This window comes from Oncorhynchus tshawytscha, linkage group LG09 (genome assembly GCF_018296145.1).
Source record: "Oncorhynchus tshawytscha isolate Ot180627B linkage group LG09, Otsh_v2.0, whole genome shotgun sequence".
Lineage (NCBI taxonomy): Eukaryota > Metazoa > Chordata > Actinopteri > Salmoniformes > Salmonidae > Oncorhynchus > Oncorhynchus tshawytscha.
Window position 1 is genome coordinate 66,771,028 of NC_056437.1, and position 19,123 is coordinate 66,790,150.

The following is a 19,123-nucleotide window of genomic DNA, read 5'->3' on the forward strand; positions in this document are numbered from 1 at the left end:
CACATTCTTATTTGCAATGACAGCCTACCAGGGAACAGTGGGTTAACCGCCTTGTTCAGGGGCAGAACGACAGATTTTTACCTTGTCAGCTCGGGGATTCAATCTTGCTACCTTTTGGTTATTGGCCCAACCACTAGAACACCTCCCGCCACGACTGTGGCCCTAAAACAATGACAATTTCTCTAAACCAGTGGCATAACGGCTTTTTAGGTGAGCGTTGATGATACACATGGGCGCAAAATATCCTCTTAACTTCTTAAGGTATAGGGGACAGCATTTTCAATTTTAGATAAATAGTGTCCCAATTTCAACTTCTGCTACTCATGCCAAGAATATAAGATATGCATATTATTAGTAGATTATTTCTATTATTGGATAGAAAACACTGAAGTTTCTAAAACTGTTTGAATCATGTCTGAGTATAACAGAACTTATGTAGCAGGTAAAACCCAGAGGACTAACCGTTCAGAAGTTTTTTTTATATAGGTCTGTCTGTTCAGTGGGTTCTCATTGGGAAACAATATTTCTTAGGAACTGGTTTCAGTTCCTACCGCTTCCACTGGATGTCACCAGTGTTTGGAATTTGGTTGAGGTTATTCATTTTTAAATGTTCTTTTACCTTTATTGAACTTGGCAAGTCAGTTAAGAACAACTTCTTATTTTCAATGATGGCCTAGGAACAGTGGGTTAACTGCCTGTTCAGGGGCAGAACGACAGATTTTTACCTTGTCAGCTCAGGGATTCAATCTTGCAACTGTACGGTTAACTAGTCCAATGCTCTAACCACCTGCCTTACATTGCACTCCACAAGGAGCCTGCCTGTTACGTGAATGCAGTAAGAAGCCAAGGTAAGTTGCTAGCTAGCATTAAACTTATTTTATAAAAAAACATCCTTATCACTAGTTAACTACACATGGTTGATGAAATTACAAGTTTATCTAGCGTGTCCTGCGTTGCATATAATCGATGCAGTGCGCATTCGTTACTCCAACGTGTACCTAACCATAACATCAACGCCTTTCTTAAAATCAGTACACAAGTATATATTTTTAAACCTGCATATTTAGTTAATATTGGCTGCTAACATGAATTTCTTTTAACTAGAGAAACCTTGTCACTTCTCTTGCAACAGAGTCAGGGTATATGCAGAAGTTTGGGCCGCCTGGCTCGTTGCGAACTGTGTGAAGACTATTTCTTCCTAACAAAGACAGCCAACTTCGCCAAACGGGGGTTGATTTAACAAAAGCGCATTTGCAAAAAAAGCACAATCGTTGCACGACTGTACCCAACCATAAACATCAATGCCTTTCTTAAAATCAATACACAGAAGTATATCTTTTTAAACCTGCATATTTAGCTAAAAGAAATCCAGGTTAGCAGGCAATATTAACAAGGTGAAATTGTGTCACTTCTCTTGCGTTCATTGCATGCAGAGTCAGGGTATATGCAGCAGTTCGGGCCGCCTGGCTCTTTGCGAACTAATTTGCCAGAATTTTACCATTATTATGACATAACATTGAAGGTTGTGCAATGTAACAGGAATATTTAGACTTATGGATGCCACCCGTTAGATAAAATACATAACGGTTCCGTATTTCACTGAAAGAATTGACGTTTTGTTTTTAAAATTATAGTTTCCGGATTCAAATCAAATCAAATTTTATTTGTCACATACACATGGTTAGCAGATGTTAATGCGAGTGTAGCGAAATGCTTGTGCTTCTAGTTCCGACAATGCAGTAATAACCAACAGGTAATCTAACTAACAATTTCAAAACTACTGTCTTATACACAGTGTAAGGGGATAAAGAATATGTACATAAAGATATATGAATGAGTGATGGTACAGAGCAGCATAGGCAAGATACAGTAGATGGTATCGAGTACAGTATATACATATGAGATGAGTAAGTAAACAAAGTGGCATAGTTAGTGGCTAGTGATACATGTATTACATAAAGATGCAGTAGATGATATGGAGTACAGTATATACGTATGCATATGAGATGAATAATGTAGGGTATGTAAACATTATATTAGGTAGCATTGTTTAAAGTGGCTAGTGATATATTTTACATCATTTCCCATCAATTCCCATTATTAAAGTGGCTGGAGTTGAGTCAGTGTCAGTGTGTTGGCAGCAGCCACTCAATGTTAGTGGTGGCTGTTTAACAGTCTGATGGCCTTGAGATAGAAGCTGTTTTTCAGTCTCTCGGTCCCAGCTTTGATGCACCTGTACTGACCTCGCCTTCTGGATGATAGCAGGGTGAACAGGCAGTGGCTCGAGTGGTTGTTGTCCTTGATGATCTTTATGGCCTTCCTGTAACATCGGGTGGTGTAGGTGTCCTGGAGGGCAGGTAGTTTGCCCCCCGGTGATGCGTTGTGCAGACCTCACTACCCTCTGGAGAGCCTTACGGTTGTGGGCGGAGCAGTTGCCGTACCAGGCGGTGATGCAGCCCGCCAGGATGCTCTCGATTGTGCATCTGTAGAAGTTTGTGAGTGCTTTTGGTGACAAGCCGAATTTCTTCAGCCTCCTGAGGTTGAAGAGGCGCTACTGTGCCTTCTTCATGATGCTGTCTGTGTGAGTGGACCAATTCAGTTTGTCTGTGATGTGTATGCCGAGGAACTTAAAACTTGCTACCCTCTCCACTACTATTCCATCGATGTGGATAGGGGGGTGTTCCCTCTGCTGTTTCCTGAAGTCCACAATCATCTCCTTAGTTTTGTTCACGTTGAGTGTGAGGTTATTTTCCTGACACCACACTCCGAGGGCCCTCACCTCCTCCCTGTAGGCCGTCTCGTCGTTGTTGGTAATCAAGCCTACCACTGTTGTGTCGTCCGCAAACTTGATGATTGAGTTGGAGGCGTGCGTGGCCACACAGTCGTGGGTGAACAGGGAGTACAGGAGAGGGCTCAGAACGCACCCTTGTGGGGCCCCAGTGTTGAGGATCAGCGGGGTGGAGATGTTGTTGCCTACCCTCACCACCTGGGGGCGGCCCGTCAGAAAGTCCAGTACCCAGCTGCACAGGGCGGGGTCGAGACCCAGGGTCTCGAGCTTGATGACGAGCTTGGAGGGTACTATGGTGTTGAATGCCGAGCTGTAGTCGATGACCAGCATTCTCACATGGGTATTCCTCTTGTCCAGATGGGTTAGGGCAGTGTGCAGTGTGGTTGAGATTGCATCGTCTGTGGACCTATTTGGGCGGTAAGCAAATTGGAGTGGGTCTAGGGTGTCAGGTAGGGTGGAGGTGATATGGTCCTTGATTAGTCTCTCAAAGCACTTCATGATGACGGAAGTGAGTGTTACGGGGTAGTCGTTTAGCTCAGTTACCTTAGCTTTCTTGGGAACAGGAACAATGGTGGCCCTCTTGAAGCATGTGGGAACAGCAGACTGGTATAGGGATTGATTGAATATGTCCGTAAACACACCGGCCAGCTGGTCTGCGCATGCTCTGAGGGCGCGGCTGGGGATGCCGTCTGGGCCTGCAGCCTTGCGAGGGTTAACACGTTTAAATGTCTTACTCACCTCGGCTGCAGTGAAGGAGAGTCCGCATGTTTTCGTTACAGGCCGTGTCAGTGGCACTGTATTGTCCTCAAAGCGGGCAAAAGTTATTTAGTCTGCCTGGGAGCAAGACATCCTGGTCCGTGACTGGGCTGGTTTTCTTCTTGTAGTCCGTGATTGACTGTAGACCCTGCCACATACCTCGTGTCTGAGCCGTTGAATTGAGATTCTACTTTGTCTCTGTACTGGCGCTTAGCTTGTTTGATAGCCTTGCGGAGGGAATAGCTGCACTGTTTGTATTCGGTCATGTTACCAGTCACCTTGCCCTGATTAAAAGCAGTGGTTCGCGCTTTCAGTTTCACGCGAATGCTGCCATCAATCCACGGTTTCTGGTTTGGGAATGTTTTAAATCGCTGCTATGGGAACGACATCTTCAACGCACGTTCTAATGAACTCGCACACCGAATCAGCGTATTCGTCAATGTTGTTATCTGACGCAATACGAAACATCTCCCAGTCCACGTGATGGAAGCAGTCTTGGAGTGTGGAGTCAGCTTGGTCAGACCAGCGTTGAACAGACCTCAGCGTGGGAGCTTCTTTTTTTTAGTTTCTGTCTGTAGGCAGGGCCTTATATGCGTCGCGGAAGTTAGAATAGCAGTGATCCAAGGTTTTTCCACCCCTGGTTGCGCAATCGATATGCTGATAAAATTTAGGGAGTCTTGTTTTCAGATTAGCCTTGTTAAAATCCCCAGCTACAATGAATGCAGCCTCCGGATAAATGGATTCCAGTTTGCAAAGAGTCAAATAAAGTTTGTTCAGAGCAATAGATGTGTCTGCTTGGGGGGGGATATATACGGCCGTGATTATAATCGAAGAGAATTCTCTTGGTAGATAATGTGGTCGACATTTGATTTTGAGGAATTCTAAATCAGGTGAACAGAGTTCCTGTATGTTTATTTCGTCACACCATGTCTCGTTAGCCATAAGGCATACGCCCCCGCCCCTCTTCTTACCAGAAAGATGTTTGTTTCTGTCGGCGCGATGCGTGGAGAAATCCGCTGGCTGCACCGCCTCCGATAGCGTCTCTCCAGTGAGCCATGTTTCCGTGAAGCAAAGAACGTTACAGTCTCTGATGTCCCTCTGGAATGCTACCCTTGCTCGGATTTCATCAACCTTGTTGTCAAGAGACTGGACATTGGCGAGAAGAATGCTAGGGAGTGGTGCACGATGTACCAGTCTCCGGAGTCTGACCAGAAGACCGCCTCGTTTCCCTCTTTTACGGAGTCGTTTTTTTGGGTCGCCGCATAGGATCCATTCCGTTGTCCTGGTTGAAAGGCAGAACACAGGATCCGCTTCGTGAAAATCATATTCTTGGTCGTACTGATGGTGAGTTGACGCTGATCTTATATTCAGTAGTTCTTCTCGACTGTATGTAATGAAACCTAAGATGACCTGGGGTACTAATGTAAGAAATAAAACGTAAAAAAAACTAAAAACTGTTTCCTAGGAACGCGAAGCGAGGCGGCCATCTGTCGGCGCCGGATATCAGACCATATTAATGACTAAAGGCTCCTATTTCTGTGTGTTATGTTATAATTAAGTCTATGATGTGATATTTGATAGAGCAGTCTGACTGAGCGATGGTAGGCAGCAGCAGGCTCATACGCATTCATTCAAACAGCACTTTCGTGCTTTTTGCCAGCAGCTCATCGCAATGCTTCAAGCATTGAGCCGTTTATGACTTCAAGCCTATCAACTCCCGAGATTAGGCTAGTGTAACCAATGTGAAATGGCTAGCTAGTTAGCGGGGTGCGCGCTAATAGCTTTTCAATCGGTCACTCGCTCTGAGACTTGGAGTAGTTGTTCCCCTTGCTCTGCAAGGGCCGCGGCTTTTGTGGAGCGATGCTTCGAGGGTGGCTGTTGTGGATGTGTTCCTGGGTCGAGCCCAGGTAGGGGCGAGGAGAGGGATGGAAGCTATACTGTTACACTGGCAATACTATAGTGCCTATAAGAACATCCAATACAAATGCTATAGAGAGAAATAGTCTTATAATAACTACAACCTAAAACTTCTTACCTGGGAATATTGAAAGACTCATGTTAAAAGGAACCACCAGCTTTCATATGTTCTCATGTTCTGAGCAAGGAACTGAAAGTTAGCTTTTTTTACATGGCACATATTGCACTTCTCCAACACTGTTTTTGCATTATTTAAACCAAATTGAACATGTTTAATTATTTATTTGATGCTAAATTGATTTGATTGATGTATTATATTAAGTTAAAATAAGTGTTCATTCAGTATTGCTGTACTTGTCATTATTGCAAATAAATAAAAATTAAAACCGTCCGATTAATCGTTATCGGCTTTTTTTGGTCCTCCAATAATCGATACCGATTATCGATACCGATTATTGGAGCAAATTCGCCACTGGCGCCCTGTGCTCTTCACAGATGAAAGCAGGTTCACACTGAGCACGTGACAGCCATGACAGAGTCTGGAGACGCCGTGGAGAACGTTCTGCTGCCTGCAACATCCTCCAGCATGACCGGTTTGGCGGTGGGTCAGTCATAGTGTGGGGTGGCATTTCTTTGAGGGGCCGCACAGCCCTCCATGTGCTCGCCAGAGGTAGCCTGACTGCCATTAGGTACCGAGATGAGATCCTCAGACCCCTTGTGAGACCATATGCTGGTGCGGTTGGCCCTGGGTTCCTCCTAATGCAAGACAATGTTAGACCTCATGTGGCTGGAGTGTGTCAGCAGTTCCTGCAAGAGGAAGGCATTGATGCTATGGATTGGCCCGCCGTACCCCAGACCTGAATCCAATTGAGCACATCCGGGACATCATGTCTCGCTCCATCCACCAACGCCACGTTGCACCAGACTGTCCAGGGGTTGGCGGATGCTTTAGTCCAGGTCTGGGAGGAGATCCCTCAGGAGACCATCTGCCACCTCATCAGGAGCATGCCCAGGCGTTGTAGGGAGGTCATACAGGCACGTGGAGGCCACACACACTACTGAGCCTCATTTTGACTTGTTTTAAAGGACATTACATCAAAGTTGGATCAGCCTGTAGTGTGGTTTTCCACTTTAATTTTGTGTGTGACTCCAAATCCAGACCTCCATGGGTTAATACATTTGATTTCCATTGATAATTTGTGTGATTTTGTTGTCAGCACATTCAACTATGTAAAGAAAAAAGTATTTAATAAGAATATTTAATTCATATACCTGTTGCCACAAGAAAAGGGCAACCAGTGGAGAACCAACACCATTGTAAATACAACCTTTCTTCCTACATTAAATGGGTTCGATTTCAACTATTTACTTAAAACTATTTGCACATTGTAACATTTGAAATGTCTATTCTTTTAACTTTTTTGTGTGTCATGTTGACTGTTCATTTCTGATTGTTAATTTCCCTTGTTTATTGTCTATTTAACTTGCCATGGCAAATGTAAACATATTTCCCATGCCAATAAATCCCTTTGAATTGAATTAAGAGAGGAGAGAGGAGGAGAGAGAAGGAGAGAGGGATACAGAGAGCAGGAGGAAGGGATGATTTATATTGACATTCCAGAGGCACATCATGGAGCCTGCAGGGGGTCTTGAGGAGATACAGGGAAATGGCAGAGCAGGTAGGCCTATATGCATCTGGTAGGAAGAGGGGCACTAAATACAGAATAGCCAGCAGACTGGAGCAGAGGTGAAGAAGATAGACCATAACATTGGCCTACATACAACCACAGGTATTGTAACACTTCAACAACCCGCGTTGCATGGATGCAAGAAAACTTAACAAAAATATAAGACGCAACACAAGTGTTGGTCCCATGTTTCATGAGCTGAAATTTAAAAAAAAAAGATCCCAGACATTTTCCATATGCACAAAAAGCACATTTCTCTCCAATTTGGGGCACATATTTCTTTACATCCCTGCTAGTGAGCATTTCTCCTTTGCGAAGATAATCCATCCACCTAACAGGTGTGGCATATCAAGAAGCTGATTGAACCGCATGATTACACAGCTGCACCCTGTGCTGGGGACAATAAAAGGCCACCTAAAAACGTGCAGTTTTGTCACAACGCCACATACGTCTCAAGTTGAGGATGTGTGCAAATGTCATGCTGACTGCAGGAATGTCCACCAGAGTTGTTTTCAGATAATTTAATGTTTTCTACCAAATGCCACCTCCAACATTGTTTTTGGGAATTTGGCATTACGTCCAACTGGCCTCAACTGCAGACCACGTGTAACCACGCCAGCCCAACAACCTTCACATCCGGCTGATGAAACTGTGGGTTTGCACAACTGAATAATTTCTGTCAAAAATCGTCTCAGGGAAGCTCATTTGCGTGTGCGTCGTCTCCACCAGGGTCTTGACCTGACTGTGTCGTAACCGACTTCAGTGTGCAAATGCTCACCTTCGTAGGGCCACTGGCACACTAGAGAAGTGTCCTCTTCAGGGATGAATCCCGGTTGCAACTGTACCAGGCAGGTGGCAGATAGTGTGATTGGCATCGTGTAAGTGAGCGGTTGGTCGATGTCAACATTGTGAACACAGTGCCCCATGGTGGCGGTGGGGTTATGGTATAGACAGGCATAAGACAACGCATAAGATAACAATTGCAATTTATGGATGGCAATTTGAATGCACAGAGATACCGTGACGAGATCCTGAAGCCCATTGTAGTGCCATTCATCTGCCACCATTACCTCATGTTTCAGCATGATAATGCACAGCCAAGTCGCAAAGATCTGTACACAATTCCTGGAAGCTGAAAATGTCCCAGTTCTTCCATTGCCTTCATACTCACCAGGCATGTCACCCATTGAGCACGTTTGGGATGCTCTGGATCAATGTGTACGACAGCGTGTTCCAGGTCCCGCAAATATCCAGCAATTCGCGTAGTCATTGAAGAGGAGTGGGACAACATTCCACAGGCCACAATCAACAGCCTGATCAACTCTATGCGAGTAGATGTGCAGAGCTGCATGAGGTAAATGGTGGTCACACCAGATACGGACTGGTTTTCTGATCCATGCCACTTCCAGGTTTTTTTAAAAGGCATCTGTGACCAACCAATGCATATCTGCATTCCCAGGCATGGGAAATCCATAGATTAATTTAATTCAACTGTTTTCCTTATATGAACGCAGTGAAATTATTGCATTTACATATTTTGTTCAGTGTATTTAATGTAATAACCACAGCAAAGCTGAAGGTGACATCCAAACCAACCTGATATAACCTATAACTCCCACCGCCTCAATTCCATCCCCACATTTTCAGACCTCGCTCCACTAGAAGGCTTTATGTGAAATATCGAAGTGAATGGCATTAGGGTAAATAAGGCCACAAGTTGCCAGGGCAACAAGTTGCCTGGGCAACAGGCTATCCCCCACCCATTCAAGCCTACCCTTTAGTCTGGTCCTATGAGGAGAGAGCAATAATGCACTACTGAAAGGTCACCACAACAGGCGGCAGTGCAGCAGCACTTTCAAACTGTATTGCAAAAGGAGAGGGAAGAGAGGAGAGAGCAGAGGAGGATGGGGACGTAATTTAAGGCAGGGAAAGGAGAGAATCCATGAAAAAGAGAGGTAAAAGAGAGGAGAGAAAGGAGGGCAGGTAGCTATAAAGCCCAGCCCATCTTCTCCCACGCTAGTCACCACAACCATCAATCTGCCATCCATCCATCCACTCCTGAGCTGGCCTCCTCCTTTGAACAATGCAAGAGAGAGCTGCCCGCTAGCTAGCTGACTGGAATAGCTAATAAGATAGGAATGGAGAACTTTTCAATGAGAGCCATGGCTGGTCTGGAAAAGCTACACTACATGACCAATAGTATGTGGACATTGCTCGGTGAACATCTCATTCCAAAATCCTGGGCATTAATATGGAGTTGGTCCCCCGTTTGCTGCTATAACAGCCTGCACTCTTCTGGGATGGCTTTCCACTAGATGTTGGAACATTGCTGCGGGGACTTGCATCCATTCAGCCACAAGAGCATTAGTGAGGTCGGGCACTGCTGTTGGGCGATTAGGCCTGGCTCGCAGTCAGCGTTCCAATTCATCCCAAAGGTTTTCGATGGGGTTGAGGTCAGGGCTCTGTGCAGGCCAGTCAAGTTCTTCCACACCGATCAACAAACCATTTCTATATGGACCTCGCTTTGTGCACAGGGGCATTGTCATGCTGAAACAGGAAAGGGCCTTCCCCAAACTGTTGCCACAAAGTTGGAAGCACAGAATCGTCTAGAATGTCATTGCATGCTGTAGCGTTAAGATTTCCCTTCCCTGAAAATAAGGGGACTAGCCGAACCATGAACAAAAATACACTAAAACTAGCCCCAGACCATTATTCCTCCTCCAAACTTTACAGTTGGCAATATGCATTGGGGCAGGTAGCGTTCTTCTGGCATCCGCCGAACCCAGATTTCTCTGTCGGACTGCCAGATTCTGAAGCGTGATTCATCCCTCCAGAGAACATGTTTCCACTACTCCAGAGTCCAATGGCGGTGAGCTTTACACCACTCTAGTCAACGCTTGGCATTGGGCACGGTGATCTTAGGCTTGTGTGCGCGGCTGCTCGGCCATGGAAACCCACGAAGCTCCCGACGAACAGTTCTTGTGCTGACATTGCTTCCAGAGGAAGTTTGGATCTCGCTAATAAATGTTGCAACCAAAGACAAATTATTTTTACACACTACGTGCTTCAGAACTCAGCGGTCCCGTTCTGTGAGCTTGTGTGGCTTACCACTTCATGGCTGAGCAGTTGTTGTTCCTAGACATTTCCACTTCCCAATAACAGCACTCACAGTTAACCGGGGCAGAAAGTTTACGAACTGACTTGTTGGAAAAGTGCCATCCTATGACGGTGCCACATTGAAAGTCACTAAGCTCTTCAGTAAGGCAAATCTACTGTCAATGTTTGTCTATGGAGATTGCATGGCTGTGTGCTCAATTTTATACACCCGTCAGCAACGGGCGTGCCTCGTAGCCGAATCCACTCATTTGAAGGGGTGTCCACATTCACTATATATATATATAATATAAATATAAATAAAAGTATGGTCACAGATCCTTTCCCTGACTGAAATTGCTCCCAGACAAGTAAAGTGTACTCCACATTGATGAAATTAGCGCGATCGCTTCCAGCAGGTTAAGATCACCTCAGCTACCAAATCAACCAATGAGATCAATACAGTGTTATCTGAGGTATAAATAGGTAATGAACCAGGTGCCAAGGGAACCATTAACGAACCAATGGAGGCACCCATAGGGCCTATGTCTGAAACAAACAACCTGGAAATACAGGTCATGCTTACACCAATCCAATGCTTTGAAACGTGTGGGGTGGGGGGGGGTTAAGATACCATTTTATTGTCTGTTTTCACAGAAATGTGTGTTTGCGTTATAAAACAATTCCTATTGAGTGCACATTTCAGTAGAAATGGAAGCGAACTGGGATTCAGGCAGACTGGGATGAGAGTTGAGAACAAAAAAAAGGGAAGTGGAGACTCACCCGTCTTCTCTTTGATCTCACACAGAACGCTGAAGAGGGCGGGCTTCATTCTGTGACAGTTCAGGGCGTGTTTCCTACCGGCGAGAAAGGAGAGAGCGAGGGGGAGAAGAAAGAGAGAGCAGGTTGGAGGTAAGATAAGGAGATGCAGGTACATCTTCTAGTCATTTCATAGCATGTGCCGTTACAAGGAAAAGAGAGCTAGGTTGGAGTCGATGAGGTTCGTCCCATCCAGCGTTGATCTAGTTGAGCAAGGTTCTATATTAGCGGATTTCTAAAAGCTAATGTATGTAAACAAAATACAAAAAAAAAAAGGGAAAACAGTTGTATTACCACAGGAATTAAACAAAGAAATGATCTTCATCTGGGTTACAAGCTCTGATACTAATGAATGACAAAGATATAGGTCTAGAATACATCCACAGTTTCACATTGATTTTAATATCTTGGTCCCCCGTAGCACAGTAAAGTTCCCTCCCAAGCCATGTTACTTTTGTACCCACACAGCAATTTTTGGCTAAAGCATACTCTGCTGAACACCCACTCAGTGACACTTGACTTTTAATTATATTATAAACTCTCAATTAGAATATTCAATTAAAACAAACTAATGGGCCATGCTCCATCACTGCTTAGTGCTCGCTCACATACGCACAAACTGTACAGCAGTGGTAGTCAGGGCCTTATTACTGACGGGCACGCAGGGCATGCGCCCTGGGGCCCAGACTTCCACCCCACCACACACAAAATATTAATATTTCCAGAGGCAGCCCCCCCCAAAAAAAACTTTGTTAGGGACCCAAACTGCTCAGATAGCATATGAATGTGTCTTAAGCCTCGCCAAAATGTGTAGAATAGTAGGACATTTGCTTTTAAACTGCAAACTTCTCTCTCAACCTCATGGCAAAATGTGTGGAATAGCAGTATTACCACTGGTAGTCATTGCAAAGCTTGCGAGCTGCATGCTGCTCTCAGGAACTTAAATGGCGGCTTGTGAAAATTCATTTTTTAGCAGGGGGTTCTTGCCCAGGGGCTCATAATATTTAAGAGGCCTTGACATTAAAGTCTGAAAATCCCTGTACACACACACATAGAAACATGACTCACATATTCATCATTGCTCTGATCTGTGCAGCTTCAGTGAAGAGCTTAATATTGAGCCCTTCCAGAGTGTCATGTCCCTAGAGCTGTGGTCCTCATCTGAAGGGAACCTTTAAGGATTTTTTTATCATCTATGCCTATTTATAAACCACAAAACATCTCATTTTCAAAACGTATGAAATACATTGGGAGATCATGTGCTGAAATACACGACAGCTAAAACATACATTCATGGATTTGATGGATAACAAAAATAAATAATAATACTACCCAAAAGTTAATAATACTACCCAAAAGGAGAGATGGACAAAGTGTTCAACTGATAAACTTTTGAAATGGACCAGACACAGGCATCGGAGGGAGAATGAAAACAACCAAGACAAATGAATATGAGCAGGAAACACCTAACCTCAACTCCACTCGTGTCCATGTAGGAGGCCTAACCTAGGCTATATCATATTGGGAAATGCGTGAGTATTTTTGCTGATAAGAAGTGTATATTGATGAGTCTGCCAATAACGAGGGGATCGCTCGTTACGTTACTCCTTTGAGCGAACGCATAATTGTGTCCACCTGTATGTGGGTCTTAATTCTATGTAGCCTTTATTTACACAGGTTTGTCTCACTGAGCTTACATTTTCGAGAGCTGCTCAGGTAAAAATGTATTTTTTTATTATTTGAAAGATCACTGCTGGATTTGAGTGGGAGAGGGGCTATGGAGGGAGTTGGGAGTCGGTATGAGCAGGAGCAGGCGTGGTGCTCGTGCTTTCATGGGGCATGCGGTCGGTCCTGTGGGTCCGGTAGACTTATACACTACTGACCTGTGCTGGAAGTTGAGCGGCAGGCCACCCCCTGCCGTGCCCCCCCCAGCTTCCCCTCCCTCTGCAGGGTCATCTGATCCGCCCCAGTGCGCCGGCGATTCCTCTGGCCAGCATCTGGACATGGGGTAACAGGGAGGAGAGGGTGAGGGGCGGGCAGGACAGGTAGTGCACTAGTTGTCCATCTCATCGGTTCTCTCATTCCACCCGGCCCAGAAAGTAACACCCCACACTCCAGGTCAGTATAAGGGCTATGTATGTATGCATGCAAGGGGCCCCCACAGGTGACATGCATGGCCTAGGTAGGCTACATTTGATGGCGTGTGTGTGTGTGTGCACAGAGATATGCCAATCAGAGCGGTAGTCACCTCATTCGGCCCTCTTGTTTCGAGTGATAGGAGAGCATTTAGTCAAAATCAAAAGCAAACATTTTTATCAGAATTGAATAGGCCTTTATCAGACCATCCAAATCATGGACTGGACTAATCCATGATGGGCTATATCATGTCCAAGTCGAAAATCAGCCGTCCATCGACTTCTTTCTCCATCTTGCTGCTGTATGGAAATAAGTAATTGACTGTCATCCCTGGCAAGTTTCCAAATGTATAAGGTGTGTATATGTATTTTGTTAAACTTTAAAATGAAAATAAATCAATCTAGCTTACCTCTGCTGAGAGAAACAACTAGTGTGTAATTTCACTGATCTAGAGCATCTCAAGTCTTCAGACCTGCATATACAACTAATTAGGGTTATTTGTAGGGTTGAGTATCGTGACAACCCTACACATAATAGGATTTAGCTGCTGCCTAAGAGTTTGACTCCATCCTCAGATGAGAAGGCCGAACACATGAAAACAACAGGAAGTACTAAAGGAGCAGGAGAACTGCTAGGCAAGTCATAAATACATTTTAAAAAATTAAAAGAACTGCTCAATTCTGAACATCTCTCAGACACTATAGTACAACAGCCATCTAGAAACACACACAAACACATCGCACACACCATAGAGAAAGAAAAAGAGGCCTTTAACATTGTAAACACACTAACATTATTTTGGGCCTACATTTTTTCTTGAGCACGTATTTCAGGTCGTTAATTACGTCTTCAAAGTTATACCCTTAACAGTAAAGGCAATATCCTTGAGTTCATCAGAATCATCATAAGCTGCGTGTAGCATCCAGCACCCCCCCTCCTCAATTCTCATTAATAGAAACTAGATTTTCGGACAGCTGCACTCCCGTACACATTATAGGAGAATTGATTGCACCCCGTGCAAAATGAAAAGGATGCACACCATCAGGACGGGAGGGAGTGAATTAATTAAGAGAACCAGGTGGTCAAATGTGGGGTGGAAAATCACTAGCTAATGACACTTCACACACACTGGCCACAGCCTCGTATTGGGACAGCCGTGTCTTTTGTTCACAATTCTGACGCCTCCCCCGACTTCAGCTGACCTACGGCTCCCCGGAGCCACATGGCATATGAATATGGGTAATTTGCTTATTGTCATGCACACACACACCAAGAGTCATGATATGCAAACATATATTCTGCATACATTAACAATTGAAGTGAGAGACCTAAAATATTAATGACTGCTCTGTCAAAACACAAGTGACTGATTAACTTGTCCTATACCTACACCATGCTATTATATTTCCATAACCATGTTGATGTGTCATATCAGATATGGCATTGCGAATCATTTTTACAAGCCCACACAAGTGAAGTCCCTCCAACATTTTACCTAACGACCATTTGAATTTGAAAAGCTCATCACCGACAGCGACGGCTCAATTAAAGGAGGCCTGATTAGCATAGATAATGACAATGTAGGAGATTAATCAAGTGTATTTATGTGTCCAAACTGGCACACTATTACCTATATATAGTGCACTACGTAAAAAGTAGTGCACTATAGAGGGAATACGTTGCCATTTGGGACACATACATAATGATACTTGCTATTTGGGATCTTTGGGATGTCTTTCCCCCCCATGGAAGTAGAAATGTACAATGGCTAAGGTAAGAGTTTAGGTTAGGTAAGGGTTATGGGATCCCGGGTAGCACAAACACGCAATTTATCTAGCAATGGATTGATTGAGCTTGCATGCGTTCACAGTGACGTAGACTCTCTCTCTCCCCCCCCACTAAATTAATGCTAATGTGTATGAAAGAGGAAAACAGTGACATTTCATAATGTTCATCCACTTTGTATTAAAAAGATGGTGGTCTGACACACTATCATCACTTCAAGATAGGTTTAGTAATAGGGGACAGTACAATGTAGGGTTAGTATTTAAACAAGTTGAAATGTGTTTTTACAAGTGCATACTGCAAATGTATTTGTATTACATGCACTAGTGTCGCATGGTATGGGCATTTGATAACAGACAAAAGCTTGCTGGGTAAAACTTCAGTTTTCATGTAGTTGTGCCCACTGTTCAAGAGATCGAGGTGAACCGACGAGGCATCATAGATCTGCATGTTATATTTTACATAACCCAGGTAATATTGTTTGCCCTGGCTTTCCAACAACCTAGGAACTAATCAGATGGGCTATTTGCATAAGTGTACATCTAAATATGAACTCAGACACAGATGTCACTATGTCTGAAAACCACAATGCAATGAGAGATGTTCTAATCTTGAGCTGTAAAACACAGGGCTATGGCCCAATAATAGACTAAAGGAGCCTAACATTAGTCCGTATAGTCCAAAGATCTTACATATTCTGTTTAGAGGCGAATTTGCTCTGCCAGCCAACACAGCCAAATACTCCATCTAAACGTGAATAGATTCTCAATAGCGGTATAGTTCTAGAAACAAAGCCCTCTTTAATATCAAAATAATTTCACAAATGCAAAACATACACTTACTGTACACTGCTTTAACTGGTTTTAACACAGTTGCAGCAGACAGTATGTTAAAGTAACAACAATTTTGTGCGGCGTCAGTTTTCCGTTTACACAGGTGTTTCGAGACGCCGAAAGCCAATTGGCACAGGTAGTCAGCTGTCTTCTGTAAAACAAGCACATTAAGATGGAAATATGGCCATGTGGGAACCCTAAAAAAGCCCTATAAAAAGGTGTGTAGTAATTGAACTTAAAAAAAAATTAATTTGTATTATTTTTCCCTGATATGAAAGATACATTTATTATGTTTCCAAACCTGTACCACAAACAATGCATGTTAACGTTTAGCATAAACAGTGGGGCTCTTAACAACTACCCTGGCCAGAAGATACTATTGTCACTAGGCATTAACGGTGGTTTGCGTCTATGAACGGGCTAAGCCAGGGGTGTCAAACTAATTTTGCCATGCAGCCGCATTCGGTTTTCAATTAAGTCCACCCGGAGAGCTGCACTGAAAATGTGTTAGATTTCCTTTCCTTCCAAAATCATATTTTGGGGGAATTTGATGCTCCCTGACTGTTTAGCTTTCATTTTTTTGGCGAGCTGGACACAGTCAAGAAACTATATGAATGTAGGTCCATTATCATTTCTACACAGTTAAGATTTTATCTTAGTAATTTTAAAGTATTTTGACTTCGTTTTCCTCCACACTAAAATATAAATGACTTTACTTAAACCACCCGCAAGATTGGTCCCCTCGCGGGCCGAATCCGGCCCCTGGGCCGTATGTTTGGCACCTCTGGGCTAGGCTATAGCGTAGAGCAATATTCTGTGCGTCTATGTGGGGAGCCTGCTTCTTCTTTTCGTGTAACGTTTGCCCACCATTATATTATTTGTCAGATAATGAAATCTAATGTTGTTGACAAACCACAAGTGACTGAATAAAGCAGCGTGCATCACATCAAAAAATATCCATCATTGTACTATACCACGCAACAAGCGAGCAACAGAACACAAGACAGCATTAACAAAAACATATCTTGTCTCATCTTCACAGCACGTTTTTTTTTACCTGGCCTGCGCCTCGTCCAGGCTTTCGTCTGTGATGGCCATGATCTGTTGTAGAATATCCCCAATGTCTTGTTGCGGTTGACCGAGCTGTTTTCTAACAGAGTCTGGGTCGCCAACGTCGCCTTGTGATAACCCGCCGAGTCCGGCGAGACCTGCCAGCATTCGCGTCTGATCATCCATAGCTACTTTCAAAGAAACCTAGGTCCTTTCCTCACAATCGAATTCACACAATTAGCCAGATAGCTAGCTAACAATGAAACCCCCAGCGCAAATCATACGCCACTGGCTGATAGTAATTAATTACAGCCAGCTAGTTAACCTAAAAAATACAATTCCAAAGCAGTTCCACATTCATAAACGGTTTGTGCTGCTCGCCGATGTCAATAACCACGGTAAGCTAGCGAATAAATGCTGCTAACTAAGCAACTGGCAAGCTAGCTGTGTAGCCCTAAGAAACATACAGAGGGAAAAAAGCAACGGACACATACACTAACTATGGAGCTGGCAGACAGCGCCTCACGCTAAAACAAGAAGAAAAGCGTTATGTCCGGCGAATAAAATATGCATTCAAAATAATGCAAAATAAATACCAAACAAAATGTCCGAACACCTTTCTAGCTAGAGTCATACGTTAATAAATCACACTTAGGGTGGTTCAAAGGGGCTTATCAAAACAAGAGTATTGTTTTCGCAGACTGGAAAAGGCAGCGCCAGGACCAGTGTGCATCGTTCACAGAACACCAGGTCGCGCTAGCTAGTGTAGCTAATTACCAAATTAGCTCGGTAAGTAGCCAGTTAGCTAGATACTTCAAGTGCGTAAAACAAACTCGTATGGCATCGGTAAAGAAAATAACTAAATTACTATAATTTGATAACACTAGCTATGCAAATAACAGGTAAAGTGTGGGTTAATTTTAGATAACTAATGCTGGCGCAAGTAAATAACGCTAACTGAATTAAAAGTGGCTAAAAATGTTAACGAGGACCACAATGCTAAAAGCTCAGAACATAACTAGCTAGCTTGATGTGTGATAAAATAGAATCGCAACTGATTGAATTATTCCAAACTAAATTTAGCAAGTGGGCAATGCTAGTTTAAAAGGCAACGACGCTGGCATGCTAAATAGTTAGCTAACAACAAAAAGATCACCAGTATATTTTTACGGGTCCTCAGCTGGGACAGTCATTCTCCTCCCACGTAAAAAAAAAAAAAAAAAAATCACGTTTGAGGAAAAAAATGTTTGCTGAAAGTTATAATGGCATTCTTTTCCACCGGGCAGCCACGGAAACTTGAATTCCGTAACACTCTTGGCTACAGTGGTGTGTGTTTTCTCAGATCTTTTCCCCCGATAAAGGTTAGCGTTTTCCTTTGCTGTTTTCTCCCTGCTGCTCATGAAGTCACAGACAACTCTGTGACCATACAATATCGCGCATTCAATTCACGATGCTACTGCGTCAGATTGTATTTGATTAGATATTTACTTTCCATGTGATTTTTTTTGTAGACATTTTCCTGTTTCATATAAACTAATCCAGGGCCATATGAAAAACTTCAGTCGGCTATTTTAGACTTTTGTATTGAACCAGTTTCGCTCCCTTCCCTGACATGCAGATGACCCTAATCAGTGTTTGCCCACTAAGCTAAGGCTGGCATTCAGGTCACAGGCATGGTTATTTTTTATGCGAAAAGACTTCACGGAAGCACTTCTGCTACAATAGTATACTGTCGAGAGGTCTTGACCTCAGTGGCACACTAAGTTTTCAGGGGGCAGATCAAGGGGTTGAGTTTGAATAAGGGGGTACTTATTGGACTTGGCTAAGTGTCAGTCTGACACAATTGTAATTAGTGGTGTATGTTTTCTTTACTGTCAAGATCCCCTCAACCCTGAACTGTCAGTCGATTGAATTACCAGCACGCTCCATCCATTGATCAAATCAATGACTGACTCATACAGTAACTGGGACCAATATTGAAGTATCTTATAATTAGTCTACTAAAAATTTGTCAAATTGGAACAAATCACACCAACAAACAGGACGTGTTCAGAAACATCCTCTTATGTCTTTTAGTGTGAGAAATATATACAGAACAGATTGAATACAAACGTCCATTTTTTTTCTGCAAACGTGGACGATTTTGCTGCAGTTTATCACTCAGATGAGAGAGCAGCTCCGCTAGATGAGTTGGGAGACTGAATAGACATGGAGAAGGCTGACTGCTGTGCTGGAATAATAGGTGTGCACACCACGAA

The 19,123-nt window shown here is 43.6% G+C and overlaps 1 protein-coding gene across 6 annotated transcripts in view; it reads right to left on the reverse strand.

Moving 5' to 3' along the window:
• The window catches only part of pbx4 (pre-B-cell leukemia transcription factor 4), a 54,242-nt gene extending 35,914 nt beyond the window's left edge, over nucleotides 1-18,328 (reverse strand). For 2 of the 6 annotated variants that reach the window (XM_024432814.2, XM_024432813.2), the window contains exons 1-3: nucleotides 16,873-18,325; nucleotides 12,945-13,058; nucleotides 11,026-11,099 (exon numbers count right to left, since the gene is read on the reverse strand). In XM_024432814.2, the coding sequence (XP_024288582.1) occupies nucleotides 11,026-11,099; nucleotides 12,945-13,058; nucleotides 16,873-17,051 (367 nt within the window). In that variant the 5' untranslated portion in view covers nucleotides 17,052-18,325. Of the gene's footprint in view, nucleotides 1-11,025; nucleotides 11,100-12,944; nucleotides 13,059-16,872 lie in introns of all 6 variants that reach the window. The other 4 variants (XM_024432818.2, XM_024432817.2, XM_024432815.2 and 1 more) reach the window with 3 other exon arrangements.
• Nucleotides 18,329-19,123: the final 795 nt, after the last annotated feature.